Source organism: Lissotriton helveticus, chromosome 1_1 (genome assembly GCF_964261635.1).
Source record: "Lissotriton helveticus chromosome 1_1, aLisHel1.1, whole genome shotgun sequence".
Classification (NCBI taxonomy): Eukaryota; Metazoa; Chordata; class Amphibia; order Caudata; family Salamandridae; genus Lissotriton; species Lissotriton helveticus.
The window spans coordinates 569375741-569394894 of record NC_136057.1 but is presented as its reverse complement, the minus strand read 5'-3'; the positions used below and the strand labels follow the sequence as shown (position 1 = coordinate 569394894).

The 19154-nt window shown below is 48.1% G+C and overlaps 1 protein-coding gene across 3 annotated transcripts in view; it reads right to left on the bottom strand.

Annotated features, from left to right (window-relative positions):
* The window catches only part of LOC144813848 (solute carrier organic anion transporter family member 1A2-like), a 1137838-nt gene that overhangs the window by 897034 nt on the left and 221650 nt on the right, over positions 1-19154 (bottom strand). For all 3 annotated transcript variants that reach the window (XM_078674057.1, XM_078674059.1, XM_078674058.1), the window contains exon 2: positions 11768-11888. In XM_078674057.1, coding sequence (XP_078530183.1) covers positions 11768-11827 — 60 coding nt within the window. In that variant the 5' untranslated portion in view covers positions 11828-11888. The remainder of the gene's footprint in view (positions 1-11767; positions 11889-19154) is intronic.

Below are 19154 nucleotides of genomic sequence, written 5' to 3'. Positions count from 1 at the left end.
AGGGAACATCTGGATGCTCCTACATGTCCCCCCTTCCTATTTACCGATTCTTATTTACCGAATCGGTAAAATTCGGTAAATAAGAATCGGTAAATGAGTCCTACCTACATCTGGCCCTCTATCTTTTTTGCTTTCAGTTAGTCATCTCCAAAAGAAAGCAGAAATTACCTAAATAAATTAGGTAAAGTGATCATGTTTTCTTCCTAGTACAAATTGGTATCTCTATCTGAGAATTCTCTCTGTAAACTCACCTTTTTTTTAAAGAGAATATGAGTACATTCTGTTCATGGTGGTTCCCACCCAACTTCTATTTGTACTGATAAAATCCACCATTTCAAACCCCTCAGGCATCTGGGAATGTCTGTACCTCATCCGGTGGTAACAGGTTCCTTGGACTTGCCTATGCTGGTGCTTTTCGATCTGTTATCAGTTATTAGTAGCAATATCCATGCACTTTACATTTGAAGGTAGCCTCACCAGGTTCATGGTATAGAAGGCCACAGCTACTTTTCCCTGCTGCATTTTCACAGCCTATTCACTATGCTTAACCATTTAATTCATGTGCTAGTGGCAAGGCGGCAAAAAGTGGTTCCCCACTTGTCGATTATTCCTGGATTGGGTAACTTGGGCATTAAAAGTATATAGGGGCACATGAATCTTATTCCACAATACTAGCCTACAAGCAGGAAGCCTTGTGTGGCCTTCTCCTTCATAAAGCTCTTCTGCCTAGAGGCAAGCTTATGGTACTCACTTGTGTGGAGCTACACTCTGTGACTGGTCTCTAAATATAATGGAACAGGATATACGATAGGCTGACAATGTAATAAGGAGTTGATTCAGTCCATGGACACAAATGATGATTGGCCAAGGCACTTAACTTCCCCTTCATCACTATTAGATCGCTGCTCTCCATGATTGATCATCACTTTGGGTTAAAAGGTTTAAACATATCGTCATGGAATGAGGCAGGTTTACAAAGGCTTCGGAATGACAAGGGTACTAAGAGGTTAAACATATTTATATAAAGGGGTCCTGTGACAGGGAGGCATTTATGAAGGTTTCACGGTGTCTTAGTGATTGCCACACATATCCAAAAATATTGGAGTATTGTGGGTAGATTGACATATGTGCCCACAAGCATAGACGTTAGAATAACGAAAGATACAGTGAGCAATGCCAATGTATTAGATGTGAGAATAAAAGGATGTGTCAGGTCCATTAGTATTGCTGTTGGTTAACATATATATTAGCCCTATTGACAGATATAAAACACATTGAAGGTCCAATTAACCCGATAGTTTATGTATTGTTATTGACTAATAAATGTTATGTTATGTTATGTTATATTATGTTAATTTGTATTTATATAGCGCACGGCTACTCCGACAGAGTGTCCCGGCGCTTTCCAAAAACAGCTCAATGCGTAATAACATAACACGAAACAATACAGAAAAGAAAGACCCCCAAAAAACAACTAAGCATTAAAAAGCCATGTCTTTAGGCTCTTCCTAAATTGAAACAAATTAGGAGTACTGCGTAGCGCCAGTGGTAAGGAGTTCCACAACTGAGGTGCCTTGAAGCCAAAGGAACGGCCCCCAGTGCGGGCCTTGTGCACGCGAGGAACCACGGCAGTAAAAAGAGCTGCAGATCGCAGTAGGCGAGCAGGGCGGTAAAAGACCAGCCTGCGCCGTAAATATCCGGCCCCAGAGCCAAACAGAGCCTTGTGCATCAACGTAAGGGATTTGAACATAATCCGCTTACGGATAGGCAACCAATGGAGCTTCTGGAGCAGCCCCGAGGCTCGCGATCGCCTATGCAGGCCAAAAATCGCGCGGGCAGCAGAGTTTTGCGCCACCTGTAAACGCTGGACCAGATAGTCTGGGAGGCCGAGGAAAAGGGCATTGGCATAGTCCAGCCTGGATCCAATGAGCGCCTGCACGGTAATCCGCCTATGCTCCGCAGAGAGCAATGGTAGAAACTTGCGGAGCATCTTCAGAACACCAAAGCAGGTGCCCACTAGACCAAGTATGTGGGCTCTCAATGACAATTTATTGTCAAGTTTAACCCCGAGATTTTTGGCAACCAAAGATGACTGTGCCGGGGGACTCATTTCAACCGGCCACCATTGTCGCCACTCAGGGTCAGTAGCACATCCAAAAAAGAGAACCTCCGACTTGCTGGAATTGGCCTACAAGTTGTTGTGCTGGAACCAATCGAATACCATGGCCAGACAGGCCCGAATACCCTCTCCATCAAATGGCTGATCTTTGCCACATGTGAAGAGGAGTTGCGTATCATCGGCGTAGGACACAATCTGGGCCCCATACGCCTCCACCGCCGCCGCCAGAGGGGTCATAAAGATGTTAAATAATGATGGGCTCAACACAGAGCCCTGTGGAACCCCAACCCCAAGAGGCGGCATCTCGGCGGAGCGCTGCGAGACCCAGATCGTCTGGCGGCGGCCTTCCAAAAAGATGTAAACCATTTGAACACCGTCCCTCTAATGCCGATGTCATGAAGCCTGGCGAGGAGCGCCACATGAGGGACGGTGTCGAAGGCCGCCGACAGGTCCAACATGACTAGCATGGCCTTGCCACCAACATCCAAAGTCTCCCTGATGATCTCAGAGACCTCCAACAGTGCCGTTTCCGTACTAAAATTAGGACGGAATCCGGATTGGGAAGGATGGAGCAGATGGTTTGTTTCTAAAAAGCTCGACAAGACGCCATGAACATGTTTCTCGGTGATCTTAGCCAACGCCGGCAAGAGTGAAATTGGCCTATAATTGGCCAGGACCTCAGCATCAAGACCTGGCTTTTTCAAGAGGGGGATGACCATCGCCTTCTTCCAGGTACAAGGCACCTTCCCTTCCCTCAAGGAGGCATTGAGGATAGGATTAACCAGAGGATTCACCACCGCCGCCATCTCAGCCAAAAATTTGGCGGGACAGGGGTCAAGTGGCGAACCCGATTTAAGGCTGGCAAGCAGCACCCGCGACGCCTCGCTCGTGACAGCAGGAAAATCTGTCAAAACAGCGACAGGCGTGGGCGGTAGCTCACATCCCGCACCGGGGCCGCAATCACTATCCACAGGGCTCTCCGAGAAAGAGGCTTGAATCGCCTTGATCTTATTGGTGAAAAAGCTGGCAAGATCACAAGCCCACGCCTCCGATGATACTAACGGGGGTGTCTGGGAGCTGGGGGACGTGAACTCCTTCACCACCGTGAAGATCTCCTTGCAGGAGTTCGCCGCTGCCTCAATCCTCCTAGCCAGGTATTCTTTCTTGGCCTCCACGATGTCACGATGATAGGCCCTGATAGCCGCCCTGTAGGCAAGTTTAGCCTCCCCATTATACTGAAGGCGCCAGGCCCGCTCAGCAACCTTACACTGGCTGCGAGCCACCCTCAACGCCTCTACATAACAGCTAGATGGATTTTACTACATTCAGACTGCCTCTTTTTCAATGCAGGATTTTTTTTGTTGCTTTTTTTAAAAATAGTGGTACATTTCAGAATGTCTTACAGCATCTAACACTTGGAGGATTAAGCAGTAGGATTCCTTCAGATCTCCATTACTGTTGACCCAACCTAAAGCCCATGCCCTGTGGCTCTGGTAACTTCTTTTGTTTATTTATCCTTTGTAAAACGGTATGAACATTTTAGAAAAGACATTAAAGCAATCAATTGCAGTAAATTATCACATTGCAACCTCCAGCTTAAGGAGAGAGAGGGTGCCGAGTCTTTTGAAGAGACAGAAAAGGAGAACTGCAACAGGGCTACGTTTTTATGACCTCAAGGCTGACTGGGCGAGCACCTTTATGTGCTCAGAGTACAGCGCCTTCGTTACTGATTTAACCCTCATATATTTATTATTATAATCAATCAATCAATCAATCAATCACTGTACTTCTAAAGCGCGCTACATACCCGTGAGGGTCTCAAGGCACTGGGGTGGGGGGTTGGGAGGGCTGCTACAGATCGAAGAGCCAGGTCTTGAGAAGTCTTCTGAAGGCCAGCAGGCCCTGGGTCTGTCGTAGGCTGGTGGGGAGAGTGTTCCAGGTCTTGGCGGCGAGGTAGGAGAAGGATCTGCCGCCGGTGGTGGCCTTCCGGATGCGAGGAACTGTGGCGAGGGCGAGGTTGGCTGAGCGGAGCGGGTGGGGGGGTGGAAGCTGAGTCGGTTGTTGAGGTATGTAGGTCCGGTGTTCTGTAGTGCCTTGTGTGCGTGGATGAGGAGCTTGAAGGTGTTCCTCTTGTTGATGGGGAGCCAGTGCAGGTCTCTCAGGTGGGATGTGATGTGGCTGCGTCGGGGAACGTCGAGGATCAGTCGTGCCGAGGCGTTCTGGAGTCGTTGTAGTCATCTCAGGAGCTTGGTTGTTGTTCCTGAGTAGAGGGCGTACCCATAGTCGAGTCTGCTGGTGACGAGGGCGTGGGTGACGGTTTTTCTCGTGTCGGGGGAGATCCATTTGAAGATCCTGTGGAGCATTCGGAGGGTGTTGAAGCAGGACGCGGAGACGGCGTTGACTTGCCTGGTCATGGAAAGGGTGGAGTCGAGGATGACCCCCAGGTTGCGTGTGTGGTCTGTTGTTTCCGGGGGTGCGCCTAGCGATGTGGGCCACCAAGAATCATCCCAGGCTGATGGGGTGGGTCCGAGAATGAGGACCTCCGTCTTGTCTGAGTTCAGCTTCAGTCTGCTGTCCTTCATCCAGTCAGCTACGGCCTTCATTCCTCTGTGGAGCTTGGCTTTTGCGGTGTGGGGGTCTTCGGTGAGAGGTATGATCAGCTGGGTGTCGTCGGCGTAGGAGATGATGTTGAGGTTATGTTGTCGTGCGACGTGGGCGAGCGGTGCCATGTAGATATTGAACAGCGTCGGGCTGAGGGAGGATCCCTGTGGGACACCGCAGATGATCTTGGTGGTTTTTGAGCGGAAGGGTGGGTGGCGGACGCTCTGGGTTCCGCCGGAGAGGAAGGATGTGGTCCAGGCCAGGGCCTTCTCATGAATTCCGGCGTCATGGAGGCGTGCTGATAGGGTTCGGTGGCAGACCGTGTCGAAGGCTGCTGATAGGTCCAGGAGGATGAAGTTGGCTGTTTCTCATTTGTCCATCAGGATCCTGATGTCATCAGTGGCGGCGATGAGGGCGGTCTCGGTGCTGTGGTTGCTGCGAAAACTGGATTGGGAAGGGTCCAGGATGTTGTTGTCTTCGAGGTAGCGGGTCAGCTGTTTGTTGACAATCTTCTCTGTCACTTTTGCCAGGAACGGCAGCAGGGAGATGGGCCAGGAGTTCTTGAGGTCTTTGGGGTCCGCCTTGGGCTTCTTCAGAAGGGCGTTGATCTCGGCGTGCTTCCAGCTTTCCTGGAAGTTTGCTGTCTCGAAGGAGCTGTTGATTGTTTTCCGGAGGTGGGGTGCAATGGTTGTGCTGGCTTTGTTGAAGATGTGGTGAGGGCAGGGGTCGGATGGGGATCCAGAGTAGATGGAGTTCATGGTTTTGATGGTGTCTTCGTCGCTGACGTAGGACCAGGCTGTCAGAGGGCTGGTGCGGGTGGTGATCGCAGGGGTGGTGGTCTCCGTGGTATGTGCGGGGGTGTCGGAGTTGAAGCTGTCATGGATGTCGGTGATCTTGCGGTGAAAGAAGGTGGCCAAGGAGTCGCACAAGTCTTGTGATGGTAGATGCCGTTGGTGTTGGAGCTGGGGTTGGAGAGTTCTTTCACGATGCTGAAGAGCTCTTTGGTGGTGTGGGCGTTGTTGTCTAATCGGTCCTTGAGGGTGGTCCTCTTGGCGGTCCTGATGAGTTGGTGGTGTCTGCGGGTGGCGCTTTTGTGGGCTGCGTGGCTGTCTGGTGTTCGGTCGTGGAGCCATTTCTTCTCCAGCTTCAGACAGGTGCGCTTGGAGATCCGGAGGTCTTCGGTGAACCAGGCGGCTTTCTTGTTGGTGTGGTTGGTTGTGGAGGTCTTGAGAGGGGCGAGGGTGTTGGCGCAGTCGTTGATCCATTGTTTGAGGTTGGTCGCGGCGGTGTCTGGGTCGGTGGGTTCGGTGGGTGGTCTCAGGGCGAGGGTGGTAGTCAGTTGGTCCTTGGTGACTTTGCCCCAGCAGCGACGTGGTAGCTGTTGGGTGCGGTGGTGTGTGGTGGGTTTCCTGAAGGTGAAGTGGACGCATCTGTGGTCGGTCCAGTGGGGTTCGGTGGTGTGGTTGAAGGAGACGTGGGGGCTTGTGGAGAAGATGGGGTCCAGCATGTGTCCAGCGGCGTGGGTGTGTGTTGTCACGAGCTGTTTGAGCCTAAGGTTGGCGAGGTTGTCGATCAGGGCGGTGGAGTTGACGTCGTTGTTGTTCTCGAGGTGGAAGTTCATGTTCCCGAGGAGGATGTAGTCCGTGGAAGCAAGGGCGTGGGTGCTGACGAGGTCGGCGATGGTGTCGCAGAACTGTGGTCGTGGTCCGGGTGGTCTGTAGACGAGTGTTCCTCGGAGGGTGGTGTTGGGGTCGGTGTGGATCTGGAAGTGCATGTGCTCGGCGGTGGTGAGGGTTTCGTCGGTGTTGGTCGAGACTCTGAGGGTGTCCTTGTGGATGATGGCGATACCCCCTCCAACTCCGTTGGTGCGGTCTCTGCGGGTGATCTTGAAGCCCTGTGGGATGGCTATGGCGATGTCTGGTGTTGAGGTGGCGTTCAGCCAGGTCTCCATCAGTAAGACGACGTCGGGAGCGGTGGAGTCTAGGAGGTCCCAGAGTTCGATGGCGTGCTTGCGAGCGGAGCGGGTGTTGAGGAGGATGCAACGGAGGTGGTTGGGTTCTCTGGTTGATGGTTTGGCGGGCCGGATGCTGGTGAAGCTGCAGTTCTGGCAGGCGAAGGGCCCTTGGGTGCGCTTTGGGGTGGCCCGGTAGCAGGAGTGGTCTCATCCGGTGTTGCATGCGTGGAGGGTCCAGGAGTCATAATGCAGTCTGGCGTTGCGGGAGGCGCGGGGTCCAGGGGTCCTGGCGCTGGGCGCGGTCCAGGCACGGATGGGCGCAGACGGGCTTGCCTTTGGTGCACCTTTGGAGCGCCATCGGTGCGCCCGCTTCGCGCGTCCGCTGCGCGGTCGCTGCGCGGTCTTCATATGATGGGCTGTGGGAGGGAGGAGCAGCTGGGAGGCGGGAGCGGTGCGGCGAATGGGAGCAGCGGGGACGCAGGGATGCAGCGGCGGGAGAGGAGGAACAGAGGGACAAGGGGGAAAGGACACGGAGGAAATACAGGGGTAGGGGGGCACAGAATGCACGAAGGGAGTACAAAATATGCCAAAAAACACAATGCAGCAAGACAACAAGGGGGCACAGAAGGCAAGGGGGGTACAAGAAAACGGCAGACAAAGTTCAATAAGGCAGCAAGAGAACGAGGGACGAGAGCAGGGGCAGGGGGGCTCACAAAGCAGCAATCAGCGGCGGGAGCAAGGCAGCAGTACAGGCGGCGACACAGGAGGACCGTGTGGCAGCTGGAGGGGCGACCTGCCTGAGGACAGGGTCAAAGGATATTTATTGCTTCCCATTTTTTTATTTAATCCTGGCACAGTATTGTAGGTGCCCAGAGAGGGAAGCTTTAGACTAGGAACCATGGGATCCCTGATCTACATCTTTCAACTGTGTGTGGTATTTGATATGGAATGCTGATAGCGGATTTAACTAATGTATAAAAAAACCAGAATATATAGGGGCAGATCTACAAGAAAGTCCTGCAGCGTGGCACTGCAAGCACTTTGGCTGTGCCACGCTGCGGCACTTTCAGAGCACAGGAATGCTACATATTTACAAGAATGTGTCACATTCCTGTGCTCTCCCCTGCGCTGGCACACAAACAGCTGCCAAGCGCCGGCGAAGGCACCCTTGCACCATGGTGCAAGGATGCCTGCACCATGGGGAGATTGTTTTTGTGCAGGAAGGGGCACCTCCCTGCACAAAAACAATCACTAACAGCTTTTCCCTCTTTCAATGCATGCTGTGGAATGCAGCACGCATTGAAAGAAGAAACAAGCATTGGCATAACAAATAGGTCTCGCTTTTGGGACCTTATAAGTATTTAGTTATGCAGCACAAAATCCTTGGTGCAATAACATCAACTGTTGCATGGCTAAAAACTTATAAGGTCCCAAAGGCGAGAGCTATTGGCTATGCCGATGCTTGTTGGATGTGGTAATGATACTAAAGAAGTTAAACTTTTGCCCAGACATTGCTAACGTGTAAAAATGAAATAAAAAATTAATAAGATCACAAAATATGTTGCATTAAGCCTCATTATGTGTTTCCTTGCCTCATAATTTAGTCAGCCCTACCGCATAATTTGGTCATCCCCTCCTGCATAATTCTAGTGGCCCAGCCAATAGGTGGTCATTGCCTGTATAGTTGTACTAAGTGAGGAAGACCAGTCTGAGCCATGTGTACTTTGGGGGTGAGCAGTTGTTCCTTCAAACATAATGTAGGTAGGGTGAGCGAGGGACTGCCACCCTAAACGTGGGTCAGTGTATCACTCTCCTGAACTATATCTATCAATTCGAACCCCGTTTGACACCATGTTCATGACACAGTGTTCATGGTTGTGAAATATCTTACCATGAGACGTAATGTTGTAATGGTTTTCCATGTATCCATTCCATTGTTACCTGGGCAGAAGGGAGCAGAATATTTTACATGTGGGTAGTTGCGTGGAGAGAAGGCTGTAAACTGAGGAGTCGGCGCTGCACCCTGTGATCTGCAGCATGCTACGGGTGGCGTGACCTGTTCGCCCTTTAAGTGCTCAGTGTTTACACCTGAAAGAAGACGTCAAGGTAGGAATGGAAGGACGGTCTGGCACTGTGGGTGACCCGGGGAACGATGACACTGACCACTACATCGGACCCCGACCCTAAACCTCAGTACCACTGCCTACCAGTAAGTCTCTCCGCATGCTGCTTAGGGGAGTTGGCCTGGGAGAGGTACTGGGGCAGCTCACGCTGTGATGCTCTGCGGCTTTAACACTTTGTTGTTCACACTGCCCACATAGAAGGCGGCCACTTCCGAGGAAGGGATTGAGAAATACCCAGTGTTGACTGTCATTTCGTCCAGCCATAGTTTCTTGTATGTTATAAGCCCAATTTGTAGAGTGTGCTTAGTCCAATCATGGACTGTAACCCAAAGCTGTTTTTTTATGCCCCTGATGCAACTGCACACATTTGCTCTCTAGTATATAAAAGACATGCAGATAAAGCCTTGTTTACAGTCCCTGCCAGGCAGGCCCCCGAACTGACCGCCCTACCTTTATGTTATCACATGCTTGGTGCAACTGGATGGACTGAAAGCAGTTGCCGTCATATGACAGGAAGCCACAGACTTCTGTTTAAAATATAGTTTGCTGGGCTTCTACTGTGTTCTTTCTATACACAACGTTACATCAACACCCCTCTTTCACTGTTAGGAAAAGCTTCTGCTAGCCGGATGTAATGGAGACCCTGGCCCCTTAGCAGTGAGAATTTCAGAGGTGATGGGGAACGTTCCAGCACTTCACCTCTCCCCCACTTCCGTTCCTATCTATGACGCCCCAGGTGTAAGAGACAAGGCAAAAGTACATTCCCGTATGTTTTTTCTCACCCTGGCCTCTGAAATGTCACTGCAAACCTGCTTTTCCTCACTGCAAGCGATTTATAGAAATGTAGCATGACCTTCAAGCTAGAGTAGAAAATCTGGCTCTGCAATTCCGGCGATTCTTTTAAAACTTCATTGTGAGCAGCAGAGCTTTAAGTAGGCTGTAGACTCACCAGTAATTAATAAGCATGCACCTGGCGCTGAAGGGGGGAAAAAAATGAGGCGAGGAGGAGGCAGCAGGGGGAGAAGAGAGGATGGGGCCTGGGCCTGTTTCCCTTGCGGGAGCGAACAGGAACCATATGTTTGTAATTAACACAAGGTTTGAAAGCTCGCTCCCGCAAGGGAATCGACAAACTTGCACGTGTTGCACTCAAAGCAATGCAATGCGTGCACGTTTTTGGCAGCAAAGCTGAAGCAATTGCTAAAGGTCTTTTCCTATTCAAAGCATGCGCACTGCATAGGTGTGACCTAAAGCGAGGAGAAATGAAAACATTTCCCTGGTTGCGCTTCCCTACGCCACCTCTAGGATGGCATAGCATTCAGACGCATCTCCAGATTTAACATTTCTCGTAAATCTGGAGATGTGTACTTGTTCCATGGGTGTTACATGGAAACACCCACAGCAACACCCATGGAGCACCCCTTCAATGCAAACTGCTGCGTGTGAAGGGGACGTATTTACAAGGAAAGGATAAGTCATGCAGGGTGGCTTTTCCTCACCTTGTAAATATGGAGGAACCCCTGTGCCAATAGTACGTCACGAAAAGTGACGTACTGGTGGCGTAGGGGGCTTGTAAATCTGCCCCACAGTGACAATGGTGGGCAGAACTTGCTGAGTTTCACTCTGCATAAACAAATCCATGAAGTCCCACGGAGGTCTGCCTACAATCGGAAATATGCATTTCGTGCAGCTCACACTGTATTTTAGCATAAGTAGCATGAACAGCACTGAAAAATCTGCATTAACAGCACCATGCAGTGGGCCATTCGAGTTGATTTTCCTGCCGCTCAAGTAGAGAACCTGCTGGAGTGGAATAAATCTAGTCAACAAGCATCCCTCTGACCTGGACCGCCTGCAGAAGAAAACGGCACCAGAGAACGCCAAATCTCGCTCGCATTACATTTTTGGAAATAAGTTTGCCACTTGCCGATTACCGAAATTTGGCTGGAATTCTGCATTACAAGAGCAATGTGGAGTTGCCAAATTCTGCTAATTCCGTAGGCGGAATGAAACATGGACCAGATTAGCAGAATGTCTGAGGGGGTCAAATCTGGAACTCACATGGCTCTTTATTTATTTTCCTTTCCACCCTAAACAGTCTCCCACCCACAGTGTAGTCACTTCCATAACTGCACGACCCTTCTTGTAAGACTCAATTCAGTGCCCATTACCATTCTCCTAAGGCTGTGTCCACGCTCCCACTTCCTTCTACCCCTTCGTCTACATTACCACTCTTAACCTCCCATAGTGAACTTGTAGGTGTTGCCACCGGTGGTATTGTATGCACTGCAGCGGTAACTGACCACTTCTGTACTGTTGATAAGCATTTTCACTGATGTGAATTTTCAGCAGTGCAAATGTATATTTACACATGCAAATGTATATTTACAAAGAGTAAAAGTGACATTTGAACTGAAGGAAAATGAAAACTTGCACTGGTCGATCAGCACAAAATTGCAAAACCAACAGAGCAAAACAACTTATTCGTCACTGTTAATTTGGTCTGAGAGCTGATAAATATGGGGTTGACTGAGAAAGAGGAAAATAAGTCACACAGCAGGAACCAGCATTTACAGTGCTGCCATTCCATCGTGTTACCTTTACAACACGGTCGTTACAATGTTCGTGTTGTAAGAACGCAATACCTTTACATCACAAGTCATTAGATCGACTTGCTGTAGGGGGCACTCTAACCTAAGGAAGAGTATCATTTACTATCCCAACACCTTCCCTACTGTTGCGCAGGCTGGAGTTGGAATAGAACATTTTACTATTCCTAAATCCAGCGCGCCCCCTACAGAAAGTCGATCTAGTGACTTGCGATGTAAAGGTATCGCGTTCTAACAAGGCGGTCGTTGTAACGACCGCGTTGTAAAAGAACGCGATATAATAGCATGCATTGTAACATGCTATATTCCACACAACACCATGTTCTACATAGAGGTGTCTACTTTATTGATATAATGTCTATACCTTTAGTTTTGAAATGCCCCAACTTCTCCGTTTTGAGGTAGATTTGTTTGTGACTTTCATCTTGATTTTCAGAGGAAGTGTAGATTTTTATTTAACGTATTCTTCTTTTCGTTGTAGAACTCTAAAAGAGAAAACATGACGTCATATATACAGACAATATAAATTACAGCTAGACTCAGAATCAAAATTCACAAAAAAGGACCAGATTTACATGCACTGGGGAAAATTAACTCTTTCCACAATGATAAGTGATAGACAGCAGAGCTTTAATGTAGAATTCCCGAGTAATGGGATTCATAGACCACAAGCAATGCACAACATTTTCTGAAATATGCCATCACCACTGTTCCAAACGCCTCGGTTTAAACTAGTAAGATCCTTTAATTGAACATATTTCATTGTAAAGCGAGCTATAATTGTTTAGATTTCGTGAATTTATTAAAAATGTTTTTCAAATGCAAACATCTGAGGTGGATTTAAATATTTTCTACAGATTTTAATTAAATCTGTGTCCTGCATTGATGAAGCTTGGTAAGCTGTTAAGGTCAAATGATACTTCAATGAGATAAGACCATGGGGCCTATGAAAAACGTATTTTGTAGTATGTTGTGTAGTACTACAACAGTACTACAAAGTTCTACAAAATATTATTCACTAACATACGTGAAGAGTTTTAGCCTCCAAACAGTGGCGGCTGATGACATTTCAAAGTGGTGAGTAAGGAGTAAAAGTTGTGGATGAGTTTTACGTAGTGAACGACCAAAGTGAGAGCGCCCAATTGACTAAATGGAAAGATAAGGGGGTTTCCTCTGAAGAAACCTTTGGAAAAAAGGAGGGCCAAATGTTTTTTTTTAAAGTTAATTTCAATAAAGAATTGTGTGAAATGCAAGATTTATCGTTCCTAATTTGTGGTCTTGAAATATGTCAAACCATTAAAGAAAGTCCCAAATCTTACTAAATTCTGCCTCAACAGCTGAGAAGCAATTGGAGTAGGTTTGCAACCCCTAAAGTGGGAGTTGTAGTCACAAAGAAGAGTAATGTACACGCTGAAGAGCAATAAAAGTGACTTCAGCAGTGGACAAAGTTACATTTCCAAATGTGGCAGCTGAAAGGGTCAAGGTCATGAAAACTTTTGTCAATGTCAACAGCATTGAGCCAATACTAGGGTGGGGTTGAGCACTAGAGCCAGTGTGAAAGGATAGATCTGCTAGCCATGCACAGGTTACTGAGGTCATACATGCTTTAATTGTAGATAATGTCATCAATGACACAGGCAGACAGTAGTTGTTCATATGCCAGTCAGTCTCTGTCTTACTAAACATGTTTCATCATTAAAAGTACAAGAAATCTTGATTGCACGATCAAAACAATGACTTTTTAATACAATGCCCAGGACTGAAGCCTGGTGACCTGACCAGAAAAATGATGTTGTGCAACCGAAACATGAATGCCGATGTTTAAAAAAACTAAATTTCAAAAGTAGCTCGGATGTAAATCAATCCAGGGTCATCCCAGGTACAAAAGGAAGAAGATACAGTATTGGTGTCAGAGGGTCTGTCTTACCACATGTGCTCTGATCCTAAACCCGGTGTGCTGTAACCGGCGCTGTCTTTGGGCTTATGGAATGGTGAAAGGATAAAGTAATGGATGAAGCCGGTCTGAAAAGTGGACGGTTCCATCATAGTATAAATATGCCTTGGGGGGGGGGGTTCAGAGTGGAAGAGGCCGAGTGAATCCCGAGCCAAGTGAAAGAAACCAGTGCGGAGGTTGAAATTAAGTTCAAGATGAACGAGTCATGAATGCGACACAAAATGTGAATTGTAAGCCGGCAGCCTCGCATCCTGTTGTTCAGAGATCATGCAAGTGTAGAGTCACATTTCTTTGTATACAGTCTGAAGAGGCAGCCCAGCTCCCTGAGGCAGAAGGCGCCTTTCAGAGCTGCCATTGCTATTCATTTAAAACATGATCACACCTGCTACCCCAACACACAATCAGAAACTTCCATATCAAATCCACTTGTAGAAAAATTATGCCGTGATACGAGGTTTGCATTTTCCATTTTTTGACAGTGTATGGCCTGCACAGGGCCTCCTATAGGTGACGACACAAATCATAGGTTGGACTCATTGCTCTGTACTCCCTGCTGACGCACTTAATGTAAACAGCTGACGTACATCATGTGTCTAGGAGGTTTTATTTATCTGACTGTTTCACCAACTGACAATTTTATGAGTAGCCGAAGTTAAACGGTGCTCTGTTGACTTTTTACAACAGACTTCGCCCTCATTATAACACCATCTTTGGAGTCGAGCCCTCTGGTGTCGCGGGAATAACTGCAGACAAGGGGGCAGATTTACAAGCCTCTTGCGCCACGTTTCCGTCAATTTTAACATGGGAAAAGTGACGCAAAAGTAGCGCAAGGGGCTTGTAAATCTGCCCCAAGGTATTCAGGTAGATAGTGATGGACCAGCGTAGCTTTACTGTGTTGTTGAAAAAATGGGCCTGTGAGATGTTTTTATAACATACTGAGACAAGCATTTGCAATGCTATCGGTCTCGCCTTTTGGACCTTCTAAGGGGCTTTAGCCATGCAGCATAGGCCGGCAGAGCTGTGGAAGAGTCAGTCATATGTCAGGCTTAGGTATGTAAGGCTGGCTGAGCTGTAGGAAGTGTCAGTTATATATTAGGCCACGCACTGACACTGTGCAGTAAAACGTCGTTACTCCCACATGGTACTTAAGATAGCCTAGACTGAAGTCTGCAGTTACAATGTGTTTTGTGATGAATCGACAATGGAATCTTGGAGAAGGGGCCACGGGGTGTGTGGTGGCTGTCGGGGTTTGTCTGCTTTTCAGTTTAGTCCACAGAATGATAACTGACAGGCCCACAATAAGCAAACTCAGCAGATCACAGATGTGAACAGAAACCTATTATATCGCACACCTGAGCTTACTGAGCATAACCTTATCCACATCTGCATCACTATGGCTACTCAGAAAAGATCTACGGGTTGATTGCCCCTGAAAAGATTTGCCTGACATTTGAAGGTCAGATGATTGCATGTTCTCTTTAATATTAATATAGTACCAATACTAGGGTGACAAAAACATCCAATATGTAGGCCGTGCGCTGGTTATGTGTACTATGTAAATGGCCAAGAATAATGGTGATAACAAATACCCACTAGATCTACCTTTTTTTCTAGGAAAATGTATACATATGATGGTTGCTCTTCATGTGAAGGTGGTGTTTCAGCTGCAAGTAAACTGCGGGCATATTCTCAAGCAACTATCACCGAGTTAACAGCACTTTATCGCAGCGAAAGTTGCGATAAAATAATCGCCTCATTCACAAGCTGGTGCTAACATTCCATATCACCAGTTTACCCGCGATAGCAGCCGCAAAAAACATCGCCACAGATGACCCCGGCAACTATTGCTAATGAGATGCAGAGTAGGCGTTCCCGTGCCAAATGCCGCGACAACACCACTCCGCAACATTCTCAACGACCTGCCAGATCGGCGATAAGGTGGTGAAGGTGGTGTTTCAGCTGCAAGTAAACTGCGGGGCATATTCTCAAGTAACTATCACCGAGTTTACGGCACTTTATCGCAGCCAAAGTTGCAATAAATGTATTGCCCCATTCACAAGCTGGTGCTAACAGCCCATATCACCAGTTTACCAGCGATAGCAGCTGCAAAAAACATTGCCACAGAGGACCCCGGCAACTATCGGTAATGAGATGCAGAGTAGACGTTCCCGTGCCAAAAGCAGCGACAACACCACTCCGCAACACTCTCAACGACCTGCCAGATCGGTGATAAGAGCACAAAAGAGGCGATAAGGCGCGTTAGAGGCAGGAAAGTAACACCTGCTCTGACCTGGTGTAAAGTCGAACTACAGCCTGCACCACAAACAGGAGCCCAGCCCAGAGCCACACCTAAAGGGCAACAGATGCCTTGGAGCCACTGATCATGCAGGCGGAACACCCAAGAAGGCCACAACACCCACCGCTACCGCCACCATCCCCAGAACCACACCTCAAACCCCCCCCTACCCCGGCACCCCCACCTCCCCCAGACAAAATACTGCACTTCAACGGTGCAAAATCATGAACAAAAGCACACGCCTGATGTCGCACAATTACAACAATCAACATACATATGAGTACAGAAAACCTGAATCATTAATTCACCATTGAAAGTCCAAACAAAATATCACATTCAAATTTGTTTCCAAACAACTATTTTGAAGAGTCATGGCGGGGCATCCCTGGACAATCTGTGAGTCACAGCCTGCAAGACAATATTCAAGATAAGAAGGTGTGTCAGGCACTCATCAAAGGACAGAGAGAGAGAGAAAGAGAGAGAGAGAGAGAGAGAGAGACAGAAAGAGCAAGAAAGAGAGAGACTGAACAAGGAGCTCAAGGCCAATCGGGCCCTTGGCTCATTCAAACATGCCAACTGCTGCGGGTGTATTGTAATTGGTGCACCCCAAATCACAGACATGACATCAAAGTCAGCGCGAGGCCACATCATATTCAAGAAATGCAAGCAGTAGTCAGACTAAAATTAGGTATGAAAGCCCCTTTGTCTCAATACACATGTTGGAAGGACAACCGAACCCCGGACCTTGGTCCTGAATGTAGCTGGCACACCCTGCGTGAGATACCATTCCAGCCTCCGAAGACTCCCACACCATGAACTGCGCTAATGAAAGACCAACATGTCCACATCCCACATACACTTGTCCCTGCTGGAGCTACACCTCCAAGGGATGCCCTTGACACATTGGTTAAAAACAACCCATACGTCCAAATGTTGCACACACATACGACTCATTGCCCAGAGCTGTGGCATATCGTCCACCCAACTGCCGCGGGTTTGAGGATTGCCGGTGCTACAAGACCAACAAACGCAACGGCAGCCCATCCGGGGCACATGCACAACCCCTGTCACGTGGAACTGTACCATGCCCAAATGCTGCCTCTGTTGAGATCTGTGCCAATGGCAGCGTTGCAAATCAGTTTCCGTCTGAGTTTCCGTCTTGCCTACATCACCTGCGTCCAGCCCTGGTTTCACTGTCGATCATGCACATTCGAGTGGCCAATGGAGGTCTGCCTATCCAATGTAACGGTAGCTGAATTGGATTATGACCTGACAGTGTGCCCCCTGTTGGCCCATGAACAGGAGTGTTACTGTGATACCCTTGCATGCGATGCACTGATCTTTGGTGTATGTGCTGGCAGTTGTGCATGGGAGATTGCACAACTCCTCGTGTCCAGTGACCACATCGAGACGCTCCCCCATTGGGCTGTGTTGCAGATTAGTGAAACAGCATTGACGGAGCACATCTGCCCAAACCAGTTAATGGATTGTCTCTCCCTGGTGTTCCTTGAACTCGACAACGACGTACTATTGGACCAAATTGCCCAAGAAGCTGCGCTCGCATGAGGGATAAAAATTAGATTTTTCATACATGAGGAGTATCGAACATATAAATATTGTATTACCATGATGTATCTATATATCCTCTTTGCTTAATATACACACAACATAACCCATATGTGCTTTAGCTGGTAGGAAAAGGTTTATTTTTCGTTTGTTCAATACTAATAGAGTAGGCCGAGAACCATACAGATGCCATCTTCTTTCCTCTGTGACAGAACACAAGCTGTGATCACGTATTACTCTCCAGTAGTTGTCAAGTCCCAGTTTATTTGAGTTACTGAGAGCAGCTGGAAGTAACTGTTTTCCCTCTTTCCTGGGACTCAAGGTCGCATCTGGCTTTGGGTGCGATAAGCGCATTCCTGGAGGCACCTTGCCTACACTCCCATTCACCAGGACGAAAGGGAGTCACCCCTCCTGACCTTCCCAGTAATAAATAGTAAAGCTTTGACCCAATCATGTGTGCCATATATGGTCCTTCCTTAGGGCCCAAGGGCCAAGTGGTGTTTTTCCACTTACGGTGACTTCATGTGTTGAACTGAAAGTATATATGTTTGGTTTTGACTGTAAGCCAGCAGTCTTCTCCGCTCACCTGATGGGTGAGGGTCGGAGAGGTTCCTCTATAGAGTATTTGCTTAATAAACAATTGATCCTTCTTCACTGCCAACTGACTGGGTATTTGGTAATGATATTGGGTTTTTTTGGTAGGTATAGCCCTTTATGTTTTTTTACTGTAGATCACGCCTTCATGGACGAGTAACTACATTCCTGCAGCCACATTGGATTATCACCCACAGCACAGGTCCCAACAACTTGTTGCATCTTTGGAAATGCTCACATATCCCACCACAACAGTTGACGTCTGCTTTCGTCTGGACTCCGAATGCATGTGGGTGGAACTACGCGTGTGTACCCACACCTGTGCAAGGTGATGCAGTTCCATGGTCGCAGCAGCAGAGTATCGTTTGGCAATGTTCCCAATTCGGGCATGCTGCTGGGGGGAGAGTACACACATGGCAATGTTGCACAACATGTGACCTTGTTGGACCCTTTCACCTGATCACTGTCAGCAGAGCAGGCAGTCGGCGCAGTCTGGTGGTACAAAACTATGCAGATCCCATTGGCTGAGAGTCGTGTCCCCTCACACGTGGCAATGAGCAGACGCCAAACATCACATGACTCTTCCAGCAAGGCAAGGTGGGCTGAGATATGTGCCATCCGTAATGATTGTGTGTACATTTGTGCCTCCCCATTTGTTACACCTCAACATGTTCCCATGCTGCGTGTAAGTGTCTTAAGCATTTCCCTGCATGTTGTGGCAGTTGCCTTGTCCGTACTGACACGCACATGCCGATAAAATCTACGCAACTTCACGGGTGTCTAACTGTGATGAGTGTTGATTAGAATGACAAATCGAGTGCCACAATGAGGATCGTCCCTACACTGGGAGGGACTGACTGAAGCATGTACAATGGGGTGGGTCCCTATTGACAGCTCCACCTCTGTGAGCCAGACATTGTGTTTGGGATAGATACTGGCAGACCTGTGCACTTACGTGTCTTCAGCAATGTGAGTATTGTGTCCTAACTCTGGCCATGTGGAGCAATTTTATACATTAAAAATAGAATGTGTCCACACAGATGTGTGTGAGTAGGTATGTGAAGTGACATTCTGTTGTCAGATGTAATGGAGGACACCACTTCTGGCCTGCTACCGATTTTGTCCTTTCTACACACAGCCGTATTTAATTCATGGCTGTGTGCCTATGATGGGGGGTTGCGAGATTGTTCATGTGCAATGAGGCCACAGCTAGTTCACACCTTCACAATAAACTAATTGGCCATGTAGCTCAGGGTCATACATGCACATTGATGTCATTTACCAGGGTGTACCTTCTTGTGCAATCAATGTCCCTACATCCATCCATACTTTAATACTTGA